Source organism: Barbus barbus (genome assembly GCF_936440315.1).
Source record: "Barbus barbus genome assembly, chromosome: 39".
In the NCBI taxonomy this organism is placed as follows: domain Eukaryota; kingdom Metazoa; phylum Chordata; class Actinopteri; order Cypriniformes; family Cyprinidae; genus Barbus; species Barbus barbus.
The window spans coordinates 24,045,027-24,066,074 of record NC_136717.1 but is presented as its reverse complement, the minus strand read 5'-3'; the positions used below and the strand labels follow the sequence as shown (position 1 = coordinate 24,066,074).

Below are 21,048 nucleotides of genomic sequence, written 5' to 3'. Positions count from 1 at the left end.
GTGCAGAATTCAATGGGATTATTGTAGGAGACAGTCTCAGTGGAGAGCTCGAGAGAAAATTTAGACATTTAAAAAAAAGGTAGATATCCTATGTTAGTAAATAAACTAATGTGGAAAAAAAAAAGTTTATTTTCTCACTCTTGGTCCACTGGGCCAATGTGTCCATAGTTGAAGAAACACCCATATATAACTGATCTGCCCACGGGTATGTCCACCTACCTCTTACTTCCATTTCTTCCCCATGATCCGGTCACAAGTGTGATGTATGTGCTGAGTTTGCGTATGTGTGTGTTTGTGTGTAGTTTTCCTGCCATTGTCAGTGGGTGTGTGTCAGGCTGCAGTGACAGAGCTCAGAGGCAAATGAGAGAAATGTGTCTCCATCCGGCACACACATGAACACATAGTCACAACAACAACATCACGGACACACACGTACAAAAAGGGAACCGGAGGGAATTCAGCCCCGACACGTTTAAACTGAGTGACTAATTCTGTGACCACATTTATTCAGGAAACATTAGTGCAATAGTTTAGAAACTGCATCCTTGCCTTGGGACAGGGTAAACAGCCAAAGCATTCGTAGTAGCTTGCAGGGTCTGAAAATGTTTATTTCTCTCCTGAATTGACACTGAAATCAGCGCTTTGTTTTCTCTGAGAACATTTTGAGGTTGTTGGGAACCTTTGGGGTCCTCGGATTGAAAAAGTTTGGGAAACTGAATTAGTAGATGCTTTTGTTCAGTGACACACTGTTTCAAGCACAAAATCTTTAAGCGCACAATGGTGATAATTTGTGTCTTTTTGGGCTCCATCTGCAACCTTAGGAATACTATTTTCCACTTAGTGAGACTCCTGTGTGCAGTAACCAGAGGGTGGTTGGTTTGAACCCACCAAGAAACAAGTTAGCAACAATCCCTTTAGGGATATGTAATGTATGTCCCAAATCTGACAAATATGCATAAGAGGACTTGTGAGACACCTGCTTGCGATAAACAGATAACAAGACATGTGCTAAAAATTAAGTGCTGATAATATGTTTTGTGATGTTCTTATCTAGAACACTCTGTATTGTCTCTTGATATACTCTAGTGTTGTTCTGTTCATCATGTTGTTATCAGGACGCTGCTGGCTTCAGATAAAAGCTTGAAGATTAAATTAGCGCTAATCACCGATCTGCCCAAGATTTCTCTCAGGCTCGGGGTCTCACGGGAGCTCTGCGTACGCGTTGACTTTGTTACACTTATTACCTTTGGCACATCTTTCTCTCGCTTGTGTTTCTTCACCCCACAGTGCTGAGTCTTAGATCTTAATCTCTGGAGTGAGAGGGAGGCATAAGAAAAAGGTCCGTGTCAAGGAATTTCTACTCTGATGAGAATGAAAAGAAGGAAGAGGGATTGTGCTGTGGTGCGCCAGTAGCCTTGAGGAAGTAGGTAATGGTAAGGCTCAGAGAAGCTGTCCTTCAAGTGCATGTTCGCCAGGGCCCCGCGGGCGGGAAGAATCACAGCGAGCACACTGACCCAGTTAGAGAGCTACAAGAAGGGATTGAGTGAAGCAGAAGTGGAGAGAAAAAAGAGAGAGTGACAAGATCAGAGACAAACAATTCCAACAGATCGTGTCCAGATCGATTATGTAAATATATGAGTAAATTGCACGTAAAACTGACCTTCCCAAAAACTCTCCTCCAGATTCAAAAACGCATTGTAAACATCTGATTTCATAGGTAAACGTGTATGTTAATGAATTCCAATCATTTGTAAATAGGGCGCACATGCACGCTCATTCACAATTAGCATCGCAAATTGTGTGTCCAGGAACGCAGTGGAATATTCTGGTCTACTTTCTAAGGTTTGGCTCCAGTATATTGCAAAAATGCAAAAATAGACTAATAGGCCATACGCCTAACAATAAATATTCGATAATGTGTGTCCACCAAAGAGTTTTTAGCCAGCTGAAAACAAATGTCAGGCGCTCTTCTTAAAGCGACCAGCTGGTGGCACTTGGAAACACTTTGGTGGCACAGCGTTTTTCCAGCTGAGACGCTTTGGTTGCTAAGATTTGGAATATCGACGACGGCAATGTATTACAAGTATCTAATTTTAAAGAATTTTTCTAAATATAAAAGAAGCAGTAACCAGTAATATTGACTCCTCCATTGATGTAGGCAGTCGTTGTACAAGTATGATGGTTGGTCGATATTTGTCCCACCCCTCCTCCATTGATTGGACGGCTGGGTAAATAGTGACAGTGACGAGTGCTGCGTTTTACAGTTATCGACTCAGCTACAAAAAAAAGAGAGCAGGGAGCAGGTGTACATTTCTTTAGTACCAACTAACATTTTGAAAATACGAACATTTTCATGAATTCGAAAGTCTACGTCAGAACGGCTTTACGAACGATTTACGAAAAAAAAATGAGTTCTGTTCGTGTTTCATGAATGAGGCCCATTGTCTTCTCATTACTTGGTTGACATCACTTCATTCCCTTCATTCCCATAAGAATCATTCCTTTTCAGATTCATTTTCAAGAAAGAACTTGCTGGAGTACGTCACCCGCCAGGCACTACCTGAACAACACAGATCCATGACTATTAGACTTTACATAATCAGACTACTCACAAAAAGCTTTGCATCATCAGAGTGTGAGGCCATAGAATGAAGTCACATCCTGTAGAGTCACTAGATTGCAACTCACTCAGTCTGGCCAGAGCAGAGAGCCATGCAGTCAAATACTGATGGATCCCTGGATAAAGTGTCCCTTTGTAACAGGTTGCCCATAGATTGTCTTGCTTAAGGTCAACTTGGGTTACATAATAGACCTTAAAATAGCTCCAAATGCTAGACATGGGGCTGACCTTGTGGTTTGCTTCTCTGGGGGTAACGATGGCAGTGATGATTGCGAGAGATTCTTGTCTGTCTCTGGTGACAGGACAGGATCTGACACGCATACACGCCTTCGGGTTCTCAGGTGTCCTCCATCAGGTCTCAGCTATCTGACGGCCTGATGATCTCAGCACTACAGGGGCAGCGGGAGGGTGTGTTACGCGTGCTCCGGCTCTATCAGGCAGCCATGTGTAACAGTGATTCCACCGGTGCCTACCTTGATCAGCTTCGGATGCTGCTGGAAAAGAGGTAGGAAGCACCCCGGAAGTTAGGAAAGGAGGATACAGGCTGAGAAGGAGAAATGGAACGATGATTAGGACCCGGAAGACAGTAGAGGAGAAGCGAGTATGTGGGAAAGGGCGGAAGCGGAAGGTGACCTGGTACCACAGGCTTCTCGGCTACAGGTTAGTGACACTCTAGTTTGACCAGGTGTTGCTGCATATCTCTTTAGCAGCAGAACTCCACTCTTTTACTTCTTTTCTTACTGAGATCGAGAGTGGGCAGCGCGGAGAGATGATATCATAGCTGTGTATGTGGGTTGACACCTGACTTAAAGCGTGGAGGGAGTTTGCATCCCACACACAACTACAAAACCTAATTGGCCGAGACAATGGGAGCGGGGACAGAGATTATGATGCTGACAACAAGATTTAAGACTTAAATACAACAACGGTGGCGTGTGTTGGACTGTTGCCATGCCTACACAGGAGGGATGATATTACCGCAGGGTGTCATGGGAGGGAGCGGCCACTAGATTGAACACACATCCCCTGCCTTTGCACACGTAAACCCTCTGTCCATCCCATCATGTCAGATAAACAGGAACCCGCACGGCAAATTAATACCGGCCGATGATAAATGTCACACACATGCACATCATCCTTCTGCAATCTCTCGGTGAAGCCAGACCTCTGTCAAAGCTGGTTTTAGTAGAACTAATTCCATTATGGCAGTCTCACTGATTGCTCTTCCTATCTGTTTCCACCGGCTCTGGATGGTGTGTGGCGTATCCTTTATCTCAAATTGTGTTCCATTCTGTCTGTGCGGTGTGCACTCAGTTGATTACTTTCTAGTGAAATGTTCTGCTGTCTGCGACATGACACTGTGTTTACCCAGGACTGATTATACTCCCTAATGTATGGTGTCTTTAAACAGTGGACATCGTTGACTGATTTGCTTAATGCAATGGAATAATATTAAACAGAAATGCGTTACTCATTTACCTGATTGAAAGAGGACATGGAGGTCTCAGCCTCTCTATATCAGCCTGTGGATTTGATCAGTTTAGTGTAATCACGTCCACAGAGACATTAGCATTCAGGATGTTTTCTAATGAAAGCTTTCTTACTCAGCTCCTCATGTTGCATGTTTCCTTTTGCCATGAATGGCCTTTTTCCGATGCATGTGTCATCAAATTTCACATTTTGTTGCTCACACATCACTCTTAGGAGACTCACAGTTACAGTGGTGGCCAAAATTATTTGACCACTAGTATTTTCACCAGCTAAAAAATGGTTTCAAGTCAGTTTTTCTATCTGTTGCTGTAGTGTGTCAGTAGGAAATATCAATTTACATTTCCAAACACTAATTTTGCCATTAATTGTAATAATCCAGTGAGATTTTTGTTTGCACAAGGAGTCCAGTGCTCCACACAGAGATATGATCTCATCATCATCCCGTCTGTCTGGAATGACATGAAGAAACAGAACAAACTGAGACTAAATCTATAAGAACTGGGGCATGGTCTCCAAGATGCTTCAAGAGAAAATACTAGGGTTCTAATAATTTTGGCCACCACTCTATGTTTTACTTAAGTGTCAAATTTGTCTAAGGAGAAGGGTATTGAGATCTATTCTGAAATCCTTGAGAAGACGTGTTAGATCATTTTTGTCCAAAGAAAAATCTGGGAACTCAAGATCCCAAATTGAGATGTTAAAGGCAACCTGGTTTAGATTTTTCTTGCCTACGCATGTGTGACACATTTGTTTATGTATATTTGTTGTCTTGTTCCTGGCATTCACCACAGTGGCATGTTTCCAACGCACATGTCATCCGCCAGTGGCTCTATTTTTAGCACTGAGGGTAAAGGTGCGTGATCCCGTGGCCCCGGCTCTCTTTACAAAAGAGCTCGTAACTGGACTCTCGCTTGTGTTCTTTCTCAACGAGATAATTTTAGACGAGAATTTGAAACTTTCAGCAGGGTGTCAGGTGTACAGCCCACCATTTCCTTGTAAAATTGTTGGGTCACTTTCAACCTTCGCTTCAAAAGGGACGGCCATATGGCATTGTGTGTTTACTATGTTAAATACTGGAGGAAGATCAGGTGGCAGCAGTTTTTGAGGAAGGAGCTTGGAGTTTCATCAAGTTCAGTTACACATTTTAATATGCACCTGGACAGCTACATGCTCCATGTTCACTGTGATATATTAGTAGCCTTAGAATTTTAATGCATCTGTTAACGTACATGAGAAATGTTTTGGCCATAGTATACTATTAACCTCCTTAAATTTTTCTATTTTATACTGTTCTCTAAGGCCCACTTATAATGTTACATCAGAAAACATCATAATTCAGCAGTAATATGCTATTTTCTGTCCTGTTTTTAACCCCCCTCATCGGAATGCTCTGTTTGAATAGGCGTAGTGGATTATAGAAGTAAACTCCCACTGCTATGATTGGCTAACAGTTGTGATTAAAATTTGCATAGATTTTTGGGTAATGTGCCAATTATTGCGCTGTTGTGCTACAGGCTTCCTGAATTTGAATCTCGGTTCGAGGGCCTTTCCCGATCACATCCCCCTCTCTCTTTCCCACTTTGCTTTCTGTCTCCTCTACAATGGCCTATCATAATAATGTCAAGAACGCCAAAAATAAATCTTTAAAAAAATACAAAAAATGCTAAATATCACGTATTGTGGTTACTTCAACCCGCGGACATGAAAAACAACCCGCGGTTAAAATAGCCCAATTCCGCGGAAAAACTGTGGACTTGGCAACACTGTTTACGAGCATAGCCAACACTCTACATGGGTGAATCGGTGGGCGGGGCTAAACAGGCTGTGATGTAGAAGCAGGCGTTGATCATCTTCTGTGGAGGCGGTGTTTAGCCACACTATTACATCATAGAGTGGCACATTACACAAGCAGTCGTTTTGGCAGACTGCTTTCAATATAAGCTGTTTTTAGACTAATGACAAAGTTTTGAGTTCTGAAACTTTCAGCATGATTTTATAGTGCAGTGACCCCTTCTTATATGTCAAAAGATGAAGGGAATTTTGGTTTCTCGGTTCATGACCCCTTTTTGCTGTGTTTGCACAGGCAGTGTGGGTCTTTTTCGAGGGCTGTATTTGCGTAAATATATGTGTTTGAGTAGATCTGTCTGTGATACTGGTATGGGAGGATGGCTAATTATATGGAAGAATGACAGACAGAGGAAGTGATCACACGATACTGACTCATGAAAGTCCCTTGCTGGGACACAAGCACACACACATTGTCTCTAAGAACAGTCTTTGCTGATTTCATACCATATGAGGCAGAGGCTCTCTTTGCATGCAGGGAATTATGGGAATTTCCTGGCCAAGCAGACTGGTTAACAGATTGGTCTGGATCATTTTGATACTGGCACAAGGTAGACGGCCGTCTCCTGTTGTGTGTGTTTGTAGTGTGTCCCCGCTTTAGCTCCACGATGACTAGTCTTTTTATGTGCAACAGCAAGGAGCTTTAGCCCAGATGTCAAACCCTTCAGTCCAGCAAGGTCTCATTATTTTCTCTTGAATGCGTTTACTCTTGAGCTGAAGCTATTTGTGGTCATTCTGCTCCGCAGGAAAGCCATCTCACGGTCGGGCCTCCAGCATTTGGGTCCGGCCCACAGTCCCTTCCCTGCCCTGAGCAATGGACCGGCCAAGGAGCTTCGCAGCACAGTGGACTGGAGCGTAAGTGTTCTTCATCTGTCCTTCACTCTGATTGTCTATCCAACTGTATGTCTGTATATCAGCTTTCCCATAAAAAAATGTCTCTGGCAGTGCTGTGATGGGATCATATGGTACTTCAATATAGATATGAATCCTTTTGATTTGAGCCATTAAGTAACCACCTAGCAACCACCCAAAACACCTTAGTAACCACCTAACAACCACCCAGAACCAATGTTATTTTAGTATTATTTATATACTATTATAGTTTACTTATATGGTATTATTATTATGTTATTAATATTTTAACTTCGCTTTCAGTTTTCATTTAAATTTTTAGTAGTTTTGTTGTGCTTTTGACATTTTTATAAGACTCTATAAGACTTATAATTAAAATATTTCTATTTAGCTTTATATTTATTTCGGTTTTAGTTGGTTCATTTTAGTACTTCAATCTCTGTTACATTACATTTTCTTTCTAACATTTTTCAACATTATAAAATTTAATTTATTTCTGATTTGAATTAGCTTTGGATTAGCTTTTATTTTTACATTTTCATTTTTAGTAATTTTGTTTTATACTTTTGTCATTTTTTTTTTTTTTTAAATACTTTATTTCTGTATAATACGTTTTAGTAATTTTAGTACTTTAGCATAAGTTCATTTATTTCAGTTAGTTGCAAACGCAATATTTCTAATTTTCAGTTACATTAATCTAGTATTTTATGTAATATTTATATTTGATTTCATTTTATTTAGCAACAATAAAGCAGTGTGCTATACACTTAGCATAATGATGAGTTTACCACAGTTGGAACTATTTTCTTTTGATATATAGTGTGAGTTTTGTTGATAATATGCGACATTCCCAGACTAAAGCGCTAATGTTACTGTCGAGGATAAGGTTGTGCATTAGTTTTGCACATATCAGCACATTCGGACGGGTGGGCGCGGTTAGTCGTAGGTGTGTCCCGCAAAGACGGTTGGCATGGCAAAAGAGAGACTTGTTAATCCAGGTGCTGTGTGTACAGATGGAGACTGCTGAGGGGGCGGAGCCCAGCGGGGGCACATCCTGTGCGTCTTTGCTGGCCTTTCCTTCCCCGCTAGTTCCCGACGTGACCAGCGCAGCCATCAAACATTAATGTGCCTTCCTAAAGCTGCTAAGTGTGTGCGCGAGTCAGTGCTAATTGAAGCCTCACATAACAGTGTCGTTGTTGCAATATAAAATACGTGTGTGTGATTTCAGTGTGTGTTCCTTGAATGTTTTTGTACTTAAATGCTCCTATACTTTGCATAAGTTTAGCTTTATACAATTCACAGCAGCTTCACAGTAATAAACAAGAAATTATCAGTATTAAAACTGCAAGTTCAATTATGAAATGAATACAGATGCATTATTGTCATTATTCAGTTCTGTTGAGTTCAGTTTAGTTCAGTAACAGAGTAAAGTTTGCAAAGTTAATTAGTTATGAAGCAAACTTATAACTACACTTAAGTTATCGGAGTAGTTTTACAAGACAATTTCTGTCTTTTTACTTTACAAAATTTAATGTTTAATTCAGTGTTACTTGCTGTTTCTTTGTAATGAATTGTGAAATTTACTGGCAATTTGCGAGTGAAAATTCAACACCAGATTGTTTTCAGAGTATGTGTGGAGGTCGTCATGATAGCTATAAACCATAAAACATTCAAGAGTGATTTGCATGCAGATGTTAGCTTCAAAGCTAACAGACATGGACGGTCTCATTTTGAAGGCTTGTGCCCTAAACTTGTCACATTTGTCAGCCTCATACATCATTGAACGCTATACTTTTCTGAGTCTCAAAGTAAGAAAGTTACATAGCTATATGTATAACTGCATGCATGGAATTAGTCACAATAGCCATAAACCATTGTTTGCTACATGCTAATCAGTTAGCATAAGGGGATTTTCATTCTAGAGAGCACTTGATGAATATTTTTAGTTTGTTTTCCTGAAAGAGCAAAATTGTCCATTTTAAATGCATATATGCTCAATTTGTGAACATTTAAGAGTGCATTAGCATTAGCTAACAGTGCCCTAAAGTTGTTACATTTGTCAGCCATATACGTTGTTGACACTCAGTGACATATACGGCCAATAAATGTGACAACTTTAGAGCACTGTTAGCTTTGAAGATAGAGTCCATTAGAGTCCAAAGTAAGAAAGTAATTGCATTAATTTATGCCTCACAAGGAATAACACGTTTTATAATGGTTACTTTTCTGAAAAGAGATGTATGCGACCTCCAAAGGAAATGAAACTCAAACATGGATTTAAAGCCACAAAACTTTTAATTTGATCTCCTTATTTGCAGGAGAACGCAGTGAACGGTGACCACCTGTGGCTGGAGACGAATTGCTCCGGTGATCTCTGCTACCTGGGCGAGGAGACGTGCGGGGTCAAGATTGCAGTGAGTATAATGTGGTTAAACGGGTTAAAACGGACGAGAGAAGTCAGACGGTTGCTTTATTAGCAGGGCGAGTTGAAGGCAGAGAAGAGAGTGTCATTAGAGCTTTTTAGCAGTGACATTTTCTTTCATGAGATAATGTGAGGCTGGTGCGTGTTGAAAGGAAGAGGCAGCTATTAGTCTGAGAATGTACAGCAGGTAAAAGGATTTTGTTAGGCTTTTGTTAAAGCGCGGCGCCACACTCTGATGTTTTCAAGAGCCGTGGCAACTCTATTATTGCCTCTTCAAGCGGTTGGCAAAATCCTTCCTTGCCTCAGAGGAAGCTTTTTACCGCCGAAGATGAGAGCATATTCCTCTTACAATAAGATGGATCGTAGATGTGTGCATTTGCTCTGTAACAAATTGCTGCGTGTGTTGTGCTGTTGGGTTCTCTTTAAGAAGTCGGCTCCCCGGAGGAAGTGTGCAGTCTGTAAGATCGTGGTCCACACAGCCTGTATCGAGGAGCTGGACAAGGTGAGCTGAGGCAGAAATATCTCTATAAATCTCATGCACGTCATCAGTACGCCCTCCACAGATGAACACTGACGTTTGTCTCTTCAAACAGACATCAGGAGGATGATAAAATGGGATGAGAGGGTATAATCTAGGTATTGCAGTTATGGTTTTTAGGATCAGGAGTTGTTGGTCCCTGCTGTTGCAGTGTTCAGATATATTTGTCAGTGCAATTGCATGAATAGATGTGAAAAGATAACAGTATATAGCACAATATATATTGCCTTGCTGGAAATGTAATGAATAATTTACTATGTGGTAATGTCGGTTTTTGGGTTGATTTCATTTATTTAATTGTATATTAGAAATTATTTCGATTTTTTTAATGTTTCAAAATATACATAAATAGTAATATTATATAATGTTATATAATATAATAATAGTTGAATATTTCAATATATTATGCTGGATATTTAATGAAACATGATTTATATTTTACTAACTATGTGGTAATGTCTGTTTTTGGCTAATTTATTGAATGAAATGTATTAGAAATTATTTAATACTTTTGAGATCACTGTTTTCATTTTTAGTAATATAGTGTAAATATTTCACATTGTAAGCATTATATATTACATTAAATATGATTTGTTATATAATGCATGAATATAAATTATATAAAAAATGATAATATAATATAATAGTTCAATTTATCAGTGCAATTTCATGAATAGACAACAAATGAATATCAAACTAACAGTGCTGGAAATTTATCATTATTTGATAGTTTTGAATTTTTTTTTTTTTTTTTTACAGTTAACATATTGTGTGTCTGTATTTCACATTTAAATTGTATTTTATCAATTGTATAATATAATATAATACAACACGAGCTACAACAATCAGAGCTGCTCATTGTATTATAATTCTACTTTCATTGTCTCCCTCACAGATCAACTTCCGCTGCAAACCCACTTTCAGAGAGGGCGGCTCTCGATGCCTTAGAGATGTGAGTCCTCCTCATCCCCACATGACTTTAAATCATGCTGAAGTTTGTCGTATACTCATTGTACTCCATGTGCTATGGCAGAATGAACCCTTGTTGGCACGTTTACATGTGACCTGTTATGTCTGTTTGCGACAGCAGAACGTTTTGAGACATCACTGGGTCCATCGCCGGCGACAAGAGGGGAAGTGTCGTCAGTGCGGGAAAGTACGTCACGCCTTTATTGAAGAACTCATATGCAACATTCTAGTAAGTTTATGCTATCTTTCACTTTCATTGCAGAGTTTCCCGCAGAAGTTCTTCCACAGCAAGGAGATCGTGGCCATCAGCTGCTCCTGGTGCAAGCAGGCAGTGAGTGTCACGTCAGTGTTTAACTCACTGGTTTATTTAACGCAGATTTGTTTCATCTCTTTATCTCTCTGTCCTTCAGTTCCATAATAAGGTCACGTGCTTCATGCTACATCAGATCGAGGAGCCCTGTTCTCTAGGAGCTCACGCCGGGGTCATCGTACCCCCTTCCTGGATCATCAAAGTCCGGAAACCGCAGGTACGCTGACCTCAGACGGTGAACTTTTCCAGAGTTTTATCAGCACTTGGTTTTATAATGGTTTATGTAATGTCTTGCAGGAGATGCTAAAGCAAGGTGACAATAGACTGTGTTTTGAAGCTGCGCTTTATGATCTTGTCTTCTGCACTCACTTATGCTGATCAGCTTCGGCTTAAATACGCTTTGATGCTGCAAGATTTGATATCAGAAACAGTGTGCTTCATAAAACCCGTCTACATATTTTATATGGAGCTTCTTTCATTGTTTCATACACTGCAAAAATGGCTTCTTACTCAGTAGTTTTGTCTTGTTTTCCAGTACAAATATCTAACCATTCTGAAATTAAGAAACATTGACATGAGAATGACATAAGATATAAAGTCTTGTTTTGTTTTTTAAATATAAATAAATAATATATATAAAATTAAGTAAGCTTATGCTTAAAACAAGAAAATAAAATTGCCATAAAAAAATTGATTGAATTCAAATGTATTTTTCTTACCACTTTGGCAGATATTTTTTCTTATTGTTAGTAAAAATTTACTTCATTTTGATATAATATTTGATATAAATATTTTATAATATTTTCAGAAAGCAAACTTATCTAGTGCAGTTTTGCTTCTCAAGTAAATGTGTCTTGATTTGAAAATGTTTAGATATTTGGACTGGAAAATACATGGAAGCTTGTTTCCACCATTGAATGAAAAAAAAAACATTTTTCTCACAATTCTGAGTTTATATCTCACAATTTTGACTTTTTTTATTGCAGTACTGAGATTCTGGCAATTCTTGCAAAATATAAATTCAGAATTGCAAGACATAAATATAAAATTGCAAGGGTGAAAAAGTCTGAATTGTGAGATAAAAAGTCACAATCACCTTTTTCATTTTTGTTGTTCTATTGCAAATAATATGAACAATATATATTTTTTCTATATTAACAACAAAATTACAACAAAAAAGTCATAATTTTACATTTTTATCTCGCAATTTTGAAAAAAAAATTGTCAGATGGAAAAAGTTCGGAGAAAATAAAATGCCTGACTAAGAATTGCTTCCATAGGAAGTCAAGACAAAAATACTGAGTAAAAAAAACAAAAAAGTTTTTGCAATGTAAACTTTTAACATCACAGTTTATCTGTTGCCTTGAAAGCCAGAATTGAATTCAAAAACTGACCCATCAAATCAACAGTCGTGGCAGATATTTAGACCACACCCACTGATGACATGCTCAGCTATGATTGGTGGATTCATGCATCGATGGGCCAGGTTTTTGAAATGTGGCACTTTACTGCCACTTTCAATTCAGGAGTTGCTCAAAGGGAAGCTGCTTGCTTGTATTCAAAGTGTTTTTGGAATAGTTCAACCAAGGAAAATCTTTTTATTTTGTTCTCATCTTCATGTCATTCTGAATTTTTATTCTTCAAAATAAAAGGTGCTTTGCAGTATGTTCACACTGCTCCTTTCCTTATGATATCAATGAGTTCATTTTAGTCTTTTCCTCATCGTATGACTTCAGAAGACTTTAAATATCATGTCCTGTCAACTTATGGTGCTTTTTTACCGTTTTTGGAGTTGGACAGCTGTCAGTGTTTGCTTTGGTTAGTAGAAAAAGAACAGTATTTGCATCAGGTTTCTTCATCAACAAGTTCAGAGCAACATGAGGGTGAACAAGTGATGAAAACGTTTTCCTTTTTGGGTGAACTTTTCCTTAAATTGAAAAAATGGATCAGTAATGGTCAAACTTTAACTTAATTTAGTCCTGCTGGAGTTAGTTTTGGTATGTGTTGGCTTAGTCGCAGTCTCTCTCCTGTGTCCCAGAGCTCATTTAAAAACTCCACTCGAAGGAAAAAACGGACGTCGTTCAAAAGAAGAGCCAGCAAAAAGGGGACGGATGTGAGTAGATCTGATTCCTGTCCTGTCCTTCATTTTAAATGATGCCACAGTGTTTTCTGAGGGCTTTCTTCCCTTAACTCCTGCTCAGTGATCGTTTGTCCTCACAGCTCACCGCAGTGGTGTGTGTGTGTGTCTGTATTTGTGTGCAAATGTGCATTTATTGAAGTATAATGGAGTGCCTTCTGCAGGAATCGAAATGGCGTCCGTTCATGCTGAAGCCGCTGCCCTCACCGCTGATGAAACCAGTGCTGGTGTTCGTCAACCCCAAGAGTGGCGGAAACCAGGTGATCTTCTGTATAAAGACACTAATGGAGGAATAATGTACAGTCGTTATAGAACAATAAACCCTGAAAGGGTCATAATGACCAAACGACTGTGCATTAAACTGCTTAATCTGCGACTACTTAGCATAAATATTTCATTAAAATATAAATGGATACATTACATAAACAATTTCAGATGAAATCAATATTTCATATCCATTTATTTTATTGTGTGGGAAGAGAGTTAAAACAAGAGTCTATCAGTCAGCCTCTCTGTCATATCTATCATTCTATCGTTCTATCTATCGTTTTATTGTTCTATCTATCGTTCCATCTACCGTATCTATCATTCTATCGTTCTATCTATCGTTCTATCATTCTATCTATCATTCTATCTATCTATCATTCTATCGTTCTATCTATCGTTTTATTGTTCTATCTATCGTTCCATCTACCGTATCTATCATTCTATCGTTCTATCTATCGTTCTATCATTCTATCTATCATTCTATCTATCATTCTATCTATCTATCATTCTATCGTTCTATCTATCGTTTTATTGTTCTATCTATCGTTCCATCTACCGTATCTATCATTCTATCGTTCTATCTATCGTTCTATCATTCTATCTATCATTCTATCTATCATTCTATCTATCTATCATTCTATCGTTCTATCTATCATTCTATCGTTCTATCTATCGTTCTATCATTCTATCTATCATTCTATCTATCATTCTATCTATCTATCATTCTATCGTTCTATCTATCGTTTTATTGTTCTATCTATCGTTCTATCTACCGTATCTATCATTCTATCGTTCTATCTATCGTTCTATCATTCTATCTATCATTCTATCTATCATTCTATCTATCTATCATTCTATCGTTCTATCTATCGTTTTATTGTTCTATCTATCGTTCTATCTACCGTATCTATCATTCTATCGTTCTATCTATCGTTCTATCATTCTATCTATCATTCTATCTATCATTCTATCTATCTATCATTCTATCATTCTATCTATCGTTTTATTGTTCTATCTATCGTTCTATCTACCGTATCTATAATTCTATCGTTCTATCTATCGTTTTATTGTTCTATCTATCGTTCCATCTACCGTATCTATCATTCTATCGTTCTATCTATCGTTCTATCATTCTATCTATCATTCTATCTATCATTCTATCTATCTATCATTCTATCATTCTATCTATCGTTTTATTGTTCTATCTATCGTTCTATCTACCGTATCTATCATTCTATCGTTCTATCTATCGTTCTATCATTCTATCTATCATTCTATCTATCATTCTATCTATCTATCATTCTATCGTTCTATCTATCGTTTTATTGTTCTATCTATCGTTCTATCTACCGTATCTATCATTCTATCGTTCTATCTATCGTTCTATCGTTCTATCTATCGTTCTATCATTCTATCTATCGTTCTATCTATCGTTCTATCATTCTATCTATCATTCTATCTATCTATCATTCTATTGTTCTATCTATCGTTTTATTGTTCTATCTATCATTCTATCTATCGTTCTATCATTCTATCTATCGTTCTATCTATCATTCTATCGTTCTATCTATCGTTTTATTGTTCTATCTATCGTTCTATCTGTCATTCTCTCTGACTGCCGTTCTGTCGTTCTGCGGCTCTGTCTGTCCTTCTGTATGATTATGGTTGTGTCTCTCTGATCTTCTGTCTGTGGTTCTCAGGGGACGAAGCTGCTGCAGATGTTCATGTGGATCCTGAACCCTCGGCAGGTGTTTGATTTGTCTCAGGGAGGGCCCAGAGAAGCGTGAGTCTCTCGATTTCAGCGCTCTCGTTCATTACATTTCAGATCATCTCTCCCTCCCTTAATGCGCTTTAACCCACCATTTCTTTGTCCTGACCACATTAATTATGTAGTCGTTGGATCTCAGCAGTGCTGTGTTCTGTGAGGGAGTTCAGTGTTCTAGAAGCTTCTCTCCCCGCTGCCCACCGCCTCAGTAATTGAGCCGTGAGGCGGCAAAGCACAGGCGATGGGCTCTGATGGGCTCTACCGCTGACAGAGAGAGAGAGAGAGAGTATTAAGATGGGAGGGCAGACACAGCTGGGCGGCTGGAGGGCTTTTCTTCAGAGCTGTCTGATAGAGCTGTGATTAAACTCCCTCTATTAAAACAGAAAACCAACACACACACATGTAGTGGCCCCCAAAACAGTTAATCCATACTTAAAAATGCCCTTGCATTAGAAGGAAAGAATGAAAATATGAAATGAAGTATCATTTATTTCAAAGAAAAGCATTTTTCATGCCAAACATGAAAGGTACATAACATTAGCTCAGATAAATAACAATAGATACAACTTTTGATTTTAATAATGTATGAGTAAATATTGGAATCAGCATTATCTAAGATTCATAAATGCTTTAGAAGTATTTTTTATTGGCAGTTTGTTAACTAATGTAGTCAACTGATGTTAACAAGTGGAACTTTATTGTAAAGTGTTACCATAAAATGCTTTAGAAAACATGTCTATTTATTAATCTTAATTTCAAAATTTACTAATACATTTTAAGCTGTATCTGTCAATATTATTTAATAGACCTGAGCTAACATGAACTAACAATGAACAGTTGTAGTTTTTAATAACTATTTTTTAAAAAGATGAATAGATACTGTAACAAATGTATTGCTCATTAATAGTTTATGCATTAACTAACGTTACTAATAGTACCCACTTTCCATTAAAGTTTGTTAGCATTAGTTAATGCAGTAGGTACTGATGATAAACATTTTACTAATTTACTGATGATAAATATATTTCAGTTATCAATCTAGGTTAATTATTAAATATATTGTTGTTCATTATTCCTGATATTTCATAATACATGCTTACACAACTTGAAATGTTAAATGTGCTGGTATATAAATAGAAATTAATGTTAATAAATGCTGTAAAAGTGTTGTATATTGTTAGTTCATGATGCCTAATGCATTAACTTACGATAACAATTTCAACTTTATTGTAAAGTGTTACCAATATTAATGCAAAATGGCTCTGAAATGTGAAGTTAGTTGTGATATAATGATACTTGTTTTGATATTGTTATCTAATGCAGTGTAATTCATGCTAAAAAGTGTCCACCTACTGTTCAGGGTCTTTAAACAGCTCTTATGTTTGGATTTGTTATGCCAAATAGAGTATTCTGTTAATTAGCATGCTAATTGCTTGCAAATGCATCAGTAACGCACTTCACTGTTGTTTCCCTCGGTGTGTCAGGCTGGAATTATACAGGAAAGTGCCAAATCTGCGCGTCCTTGCCTGTGGAGGAGATGGAACGGTAAGCTGCAATGCATGTTGGGATGATCAGGGATGAAGTTTAGAGATTTTGGACGCACCCCCCTCTGGTGACAAATGTGTGGAACGACAACGACCGCGCAGTGACAAAACACTGTAATTAGCTAATGGTGGCTCTGTGCTTTGCAGTGTCACGATTTCTTGTGGGTAATTTCTAGATCTGTTACTCAAGTGAGATGAAACTTGGATTTCCTGGGAGCTTTTGTTATTTCTGACCCCGGGTTTGAGTGGTTTGTCCTCTTTTGTCTAGGTGGGCTGGATTCTCTCGGCCTTAGATGAATTACAAATGAACCCACAACCTCCTGTAGCTGTGCTTCCTCTTGGTACAGGAAATGACCTTGCCAGGACACTGAACTGGGGAGGGGTGAGTCAACTCATCTTAAATCATCTTTAAATTAAATGATAAATAAATAATTGTATACCCCAGACATCTGCATTAGTCTGATAAGATCGGGCTGCTCTGATTGGCTGAGAAGCTGTGATCGTGCTGTAAGCAAGGTGCTTTTAATATTTTATTTGTAGTAGTCGTAATATAGAAAAAAAAATTTTTTTATATAATTTATTTTTTTAAAAAGACATGTCTAAATATTGTTTAAAATGCATCTTAATATTTTTAAAAGGCCTAATTTTTTAAAAGGGTATCTCTCTATATTTACAAATATATACTTTTTAATATCTAAATACAAAAAAACTCTTAATATCTACAATAAATTAAATGTAATTTGTTTTAAATGTCTTAATATCTATGAAAATGTCTTTATGCTTTTTAAAAACTGTCTTAAATTAAAAAAGACGTTTAAAAATGTCTCATATTAAAAAAAAATATTTTTAAAAAGTCTTAATTATTTTTTTTAAAATATAGTTATTTTCTAAGTGTCTAAAATGTAATCAAATATATGCCTAAATATTCATCTTGGTATGTGTTTTATGTTTAAAAAAAATTCTAAATATTTTTTTTAATTGTTTCAATATCTACAAAAAATATATATTTTAAAAAAATATATGACTTCAGATTTTAAAAAAGGATATGTTTAATTAAAAAAGGATTAAACTTTTAATACCTATTATATATATATATATATATAATTAAAATATATATATATATAATTTTAAAAGTCTTAATATCTTTTAAAAATAGATTTAAACATTTTTTAAAAAGATTATTTTAATATTTAATGTTTTATTAACAAGTTTCCACCCTTAGAATTAAACAGGCTGATTTTGCTGCAACAAGTTATATTTGAAAAAGCAATCAAATTCAAATTCATATTAAAACTGAATCTGAATATGTAACGTTTGCTGCAGAATTATGATGTGGCTGCTGTGATTGTGTCGGTTAAGTGATTGTCACTGGTAAATGCCGCTCATTATTTTCCATTATGTCTGGAGAAACACTGTCCTTGGAATCTGGAGTCTCTCTGTTTTTTTTCCCATGCCTCCATCTAAAGGCTATTATTAGCAATGAAGCGGGTGTAATGATCCTCACTGTCTGCTCTGATCTTTTGAATTGATGCTCTGATCATTGCGACTGATGTCAAGTACAGTGTTTATGGCAGGAGTAAACAGCTCTTACACACAGTAGCTGTGATGTTTCAGGGTTACACGGACGAGCCGGTGTCGAAGGTCTTGTGTCACGTGGAGGACGGGACGGTGGTGCAGCTGGACCGCTGGAATCTGCAGGTGGAGCACTCGGCGGTTCAGCCAGAGGAGGGAACGCAGAAGGTGATCGATGTGTTCATGCTGGCACATAGAGATTGGGTTACGTTTATAAGCTGCTGATATGTTTGTGTGTCTGTTCTCAGCTTCCTCTAAACGTGTTCAATAACTACTTCAGCCTCGGCTTTGATGCCCACGTCACCCTGGAGTTTCACGAATCCAGAGGTCTGTGCCGCTCTGTCCTACTGGAGACCGTAGTTTACACCACATATATGAGGCATTTAATACCTGCCAGTGAAGGTTTAACTGCCCTGAATACATTTTTGATATTCTTGAAATATTTAAACAAAATGTGTATCTAAATATAAAAATAGATACATCCACATGTAAATAAAAAAGTGTTAATATTTTAGTCTTAATACCTTCAGATTTTAGTAAATATTTTTTTTAAAAGCATCTTAGTATCATTTAAAAAACATCTTAATATTTAAATGAATGTGTTAATATTTTAAAAGATATAACAACTTAATATGTTTTCTAAGACACATAAATATTAATGTCTTAATGCTTTAATATTTTAGTAAATTTTTAAAAAATACATCTTAATATTATATAAATATATTAAATATGTCTTAATATATTTTTTTAAATATCATAATATTTTTATAAGACACATCTAAATATTTAAAAACATGTCTTAATATTTTAGTCTTAATGGCTTAATATTTTAGTAAAAACAAAATTAAAATTAAGCTTAATATTTAAACTTGTCTTAATATTTTAAACAAAAATCTTCAAAATCTAAAAAAAACATGCATTTACATTTTTATAAAACACATAATGATATATTTTTTAAATTGTCTTGATGTTTTAAAAAACATGTCTCAATATTTTAGTCTTAATGTCTCTGTATTTTTTTAAGTCTTAATGTTATTTAAAAATATCTTAAAGTCCTATATAAATATTTTTTGTATATTATTATTGATATTTTAGTTTTTATTGACCATTTTCCACCATTAGAATCAAACACAGGGATTTTGGAAGTAAAATTTGAAAGTAAAATAATTATGTTTTCCTTAATTTAATTATCTAACATTTACTGCCGATTGAATATTGATGCAACCTGTAATTGCCATTTATTAGATTAATATTAAGATTTTATTTAAATTCGTAATTATTTGTAATTATTGTAATTATATTTTAATATTTTTTTTTTGATTTTATTATATTACTTGAACATCAATGCATAGATTATATGTATAGCACAATTATTATTTAAATGTGGTTTACTTTTAAATGCATTACAGTTATAGCCAATATGTTTAAATAGCTTTTTTTTTTTTCATTTTCCAAGGGGATGCAATTTTTTTTGTATGTAAAATCTATTTTATGATTGTTATGATTGGCTAATTAGTCATGAGTTCTGGTTCAGCTCACATTATCATTCATTAGAGGCAGTTTGCTGAATACTGAATAGATGCTGATATGTAAAGTATATATATTTTCTATGATTTGATCTTTTAAAAATGAATTCTTGTCTTTAATAAAATATCCGTTGTCATAATCATTTGTGGTTGTGTTCCTTCACAGAAGCCAATCCTGAGAAATTCAACAGTCGCTTCCGTAACAAGATGTTCTATGCAGGGGTAGGCCGAGTTCCCGTCTCTCTGACAGACTGAGTAAGTGTGTGTTTCAGTGTGTGTGTGTGACTCATAGTTTTGTCCCCTCAGGCGGCTTTCTCCGACTTCCTCCAGCGGAGCTCCAGGGACCTGTCCAAGCACGTCAGGGTGGTAGTGAGTATGAAACTCCCATGAAAGGACCTGTCTGCTCCGGCTGTTCCTGTCCGCTCATGCTAACTTTACCGTTGTTCACCTGAAGTTCTTCTCTGTAATTATTTTCCTTCTTTATTGGCAGTGTGACGGTACGGATCTCACACCCAAGATCCAGGAGCTGAAGTTTCAGTGCATCGTCTTCTTGAATATTCCCAGGTGTGTGCGAAAATAGGACTCGATCTCAGGAAAAGGTGCCATTTATGTCTGTTTTTTAATCATAAATTCTGGTAGTATCTCTCTGTCAGTAATAAATCAGACACACACACACGTGTGTATATCCAATTTACATATATGGATATTCAAAATCTAATCTAAAATCTTAAATATTTAGACATACTTAATATTTTTACAAGCCGCATCTAAATATCTGTACAAATACATTTTATGTTTGAAGCATATTTGGATAATAAAAAAAGATTGAAGTATGTTAAATAAAAGTATTATTTATTAATATTAAATATTTTTTTATAATTAGACATTTTAAATATTTAGATATATTAAAATATATAGTTTTTTTTAAACATGTATTCACATTTAAAAAGAAATGTACAAATTTAAAGTAAATAGTTGTCATTTTTAATTTAAATGTGTAACATTTGCTGCAAATTGGATTCAATAATGTAACCTGGATTTGCCATTTACTAAACTAATATTAATATTTCATTTAAATGTGAATGTATCTAGTTTTAAAATTGCATTTATCACAAATGTAAATATGTGATTATTTGCGATTTTAAAAATTTAATAATACTACTTGAACTGGATGGATGTGTTGAATATGT

The 21,048-nt window shown here is 36.3% G+C and overlaps 1 protein-coding gene across 1 annotated transcript in view; it reads left to right on the top strand.

The window, feature by feature from the left end:
• The window catches only part of LOC306858828 (diacylglycerol kinase iota-like), a gene marked incomplete at its 5' end in the record, with an annotated part of 46,314 nt that overhangs the window by 13,803 nt on the left and 11,463 nt on the right, over positions 1 to 21,048 (top strand). Inside the window, 17 exons of the mRNA XM_079399582.1 lie at positions 6,703 to 6,811; positions 9,127 to 9,222; positions 9,658 to 9,732; positions 10,664 to 10,720; positions 10,856 to 10,924; positions 11,000 to 11,068; positions 11,148 to 11,264; positions 13,086 to 13,160; positions 13,349 to 13,444; positions 15,152 to 15,234; positions 16,701 to 16,761; positions 17,029 to 17,142; positions 18,375 to 18,500; positions 18,581 to 18,659; positions 20,025 to 20,080; positions 20,165 to 20,227; positions 20,349 to 20,422. Coding sequence (XP_079255708.1) covers positions 6,703 to 6,811; positions 9,127 to 9,222; positions 9,658 to 9,732; positions 10,664 to 10,720; positions 10,856 to 10,924; positions 11,000 to 11,068; positions 11,148 to 11,264; positions 13,086 to 13,160; positions 13,349 to 13,444; positions 15,152 to 15,234; positions 16,701 to 16,761; positions 17,029 to 17,142; positions 18,375 to 18,500; positions 18,581 to 18,659; positions 20,025 to 20,080; positions 20,165 to 20,227; positions 20,349 to 20,422 — 1,419 coding nt within the window. The remainder of the gene's footprint in view (positions 1 to 6,702; positions 6,812 to 9,126; positions 9,223 to 9,657; positions 9,733 to 10,663; positions 10,721 to 10,855; positions 10,925 to 10,999; positions 11,069 to 11,147; positions 11,265 to 13,085; positions 13,161 to 13,348; positions 13,445 to 15,151; positions 15,235 to 16,700; positions 16,762 to 17,028; positions 17,143 to 18,374; positions 18,501 to 18,580; positions 18,660 to 20,024; positions 20,081 to 20,164; positions 20,228 to 20,348; positions 20,423 to 21,048) is intronic.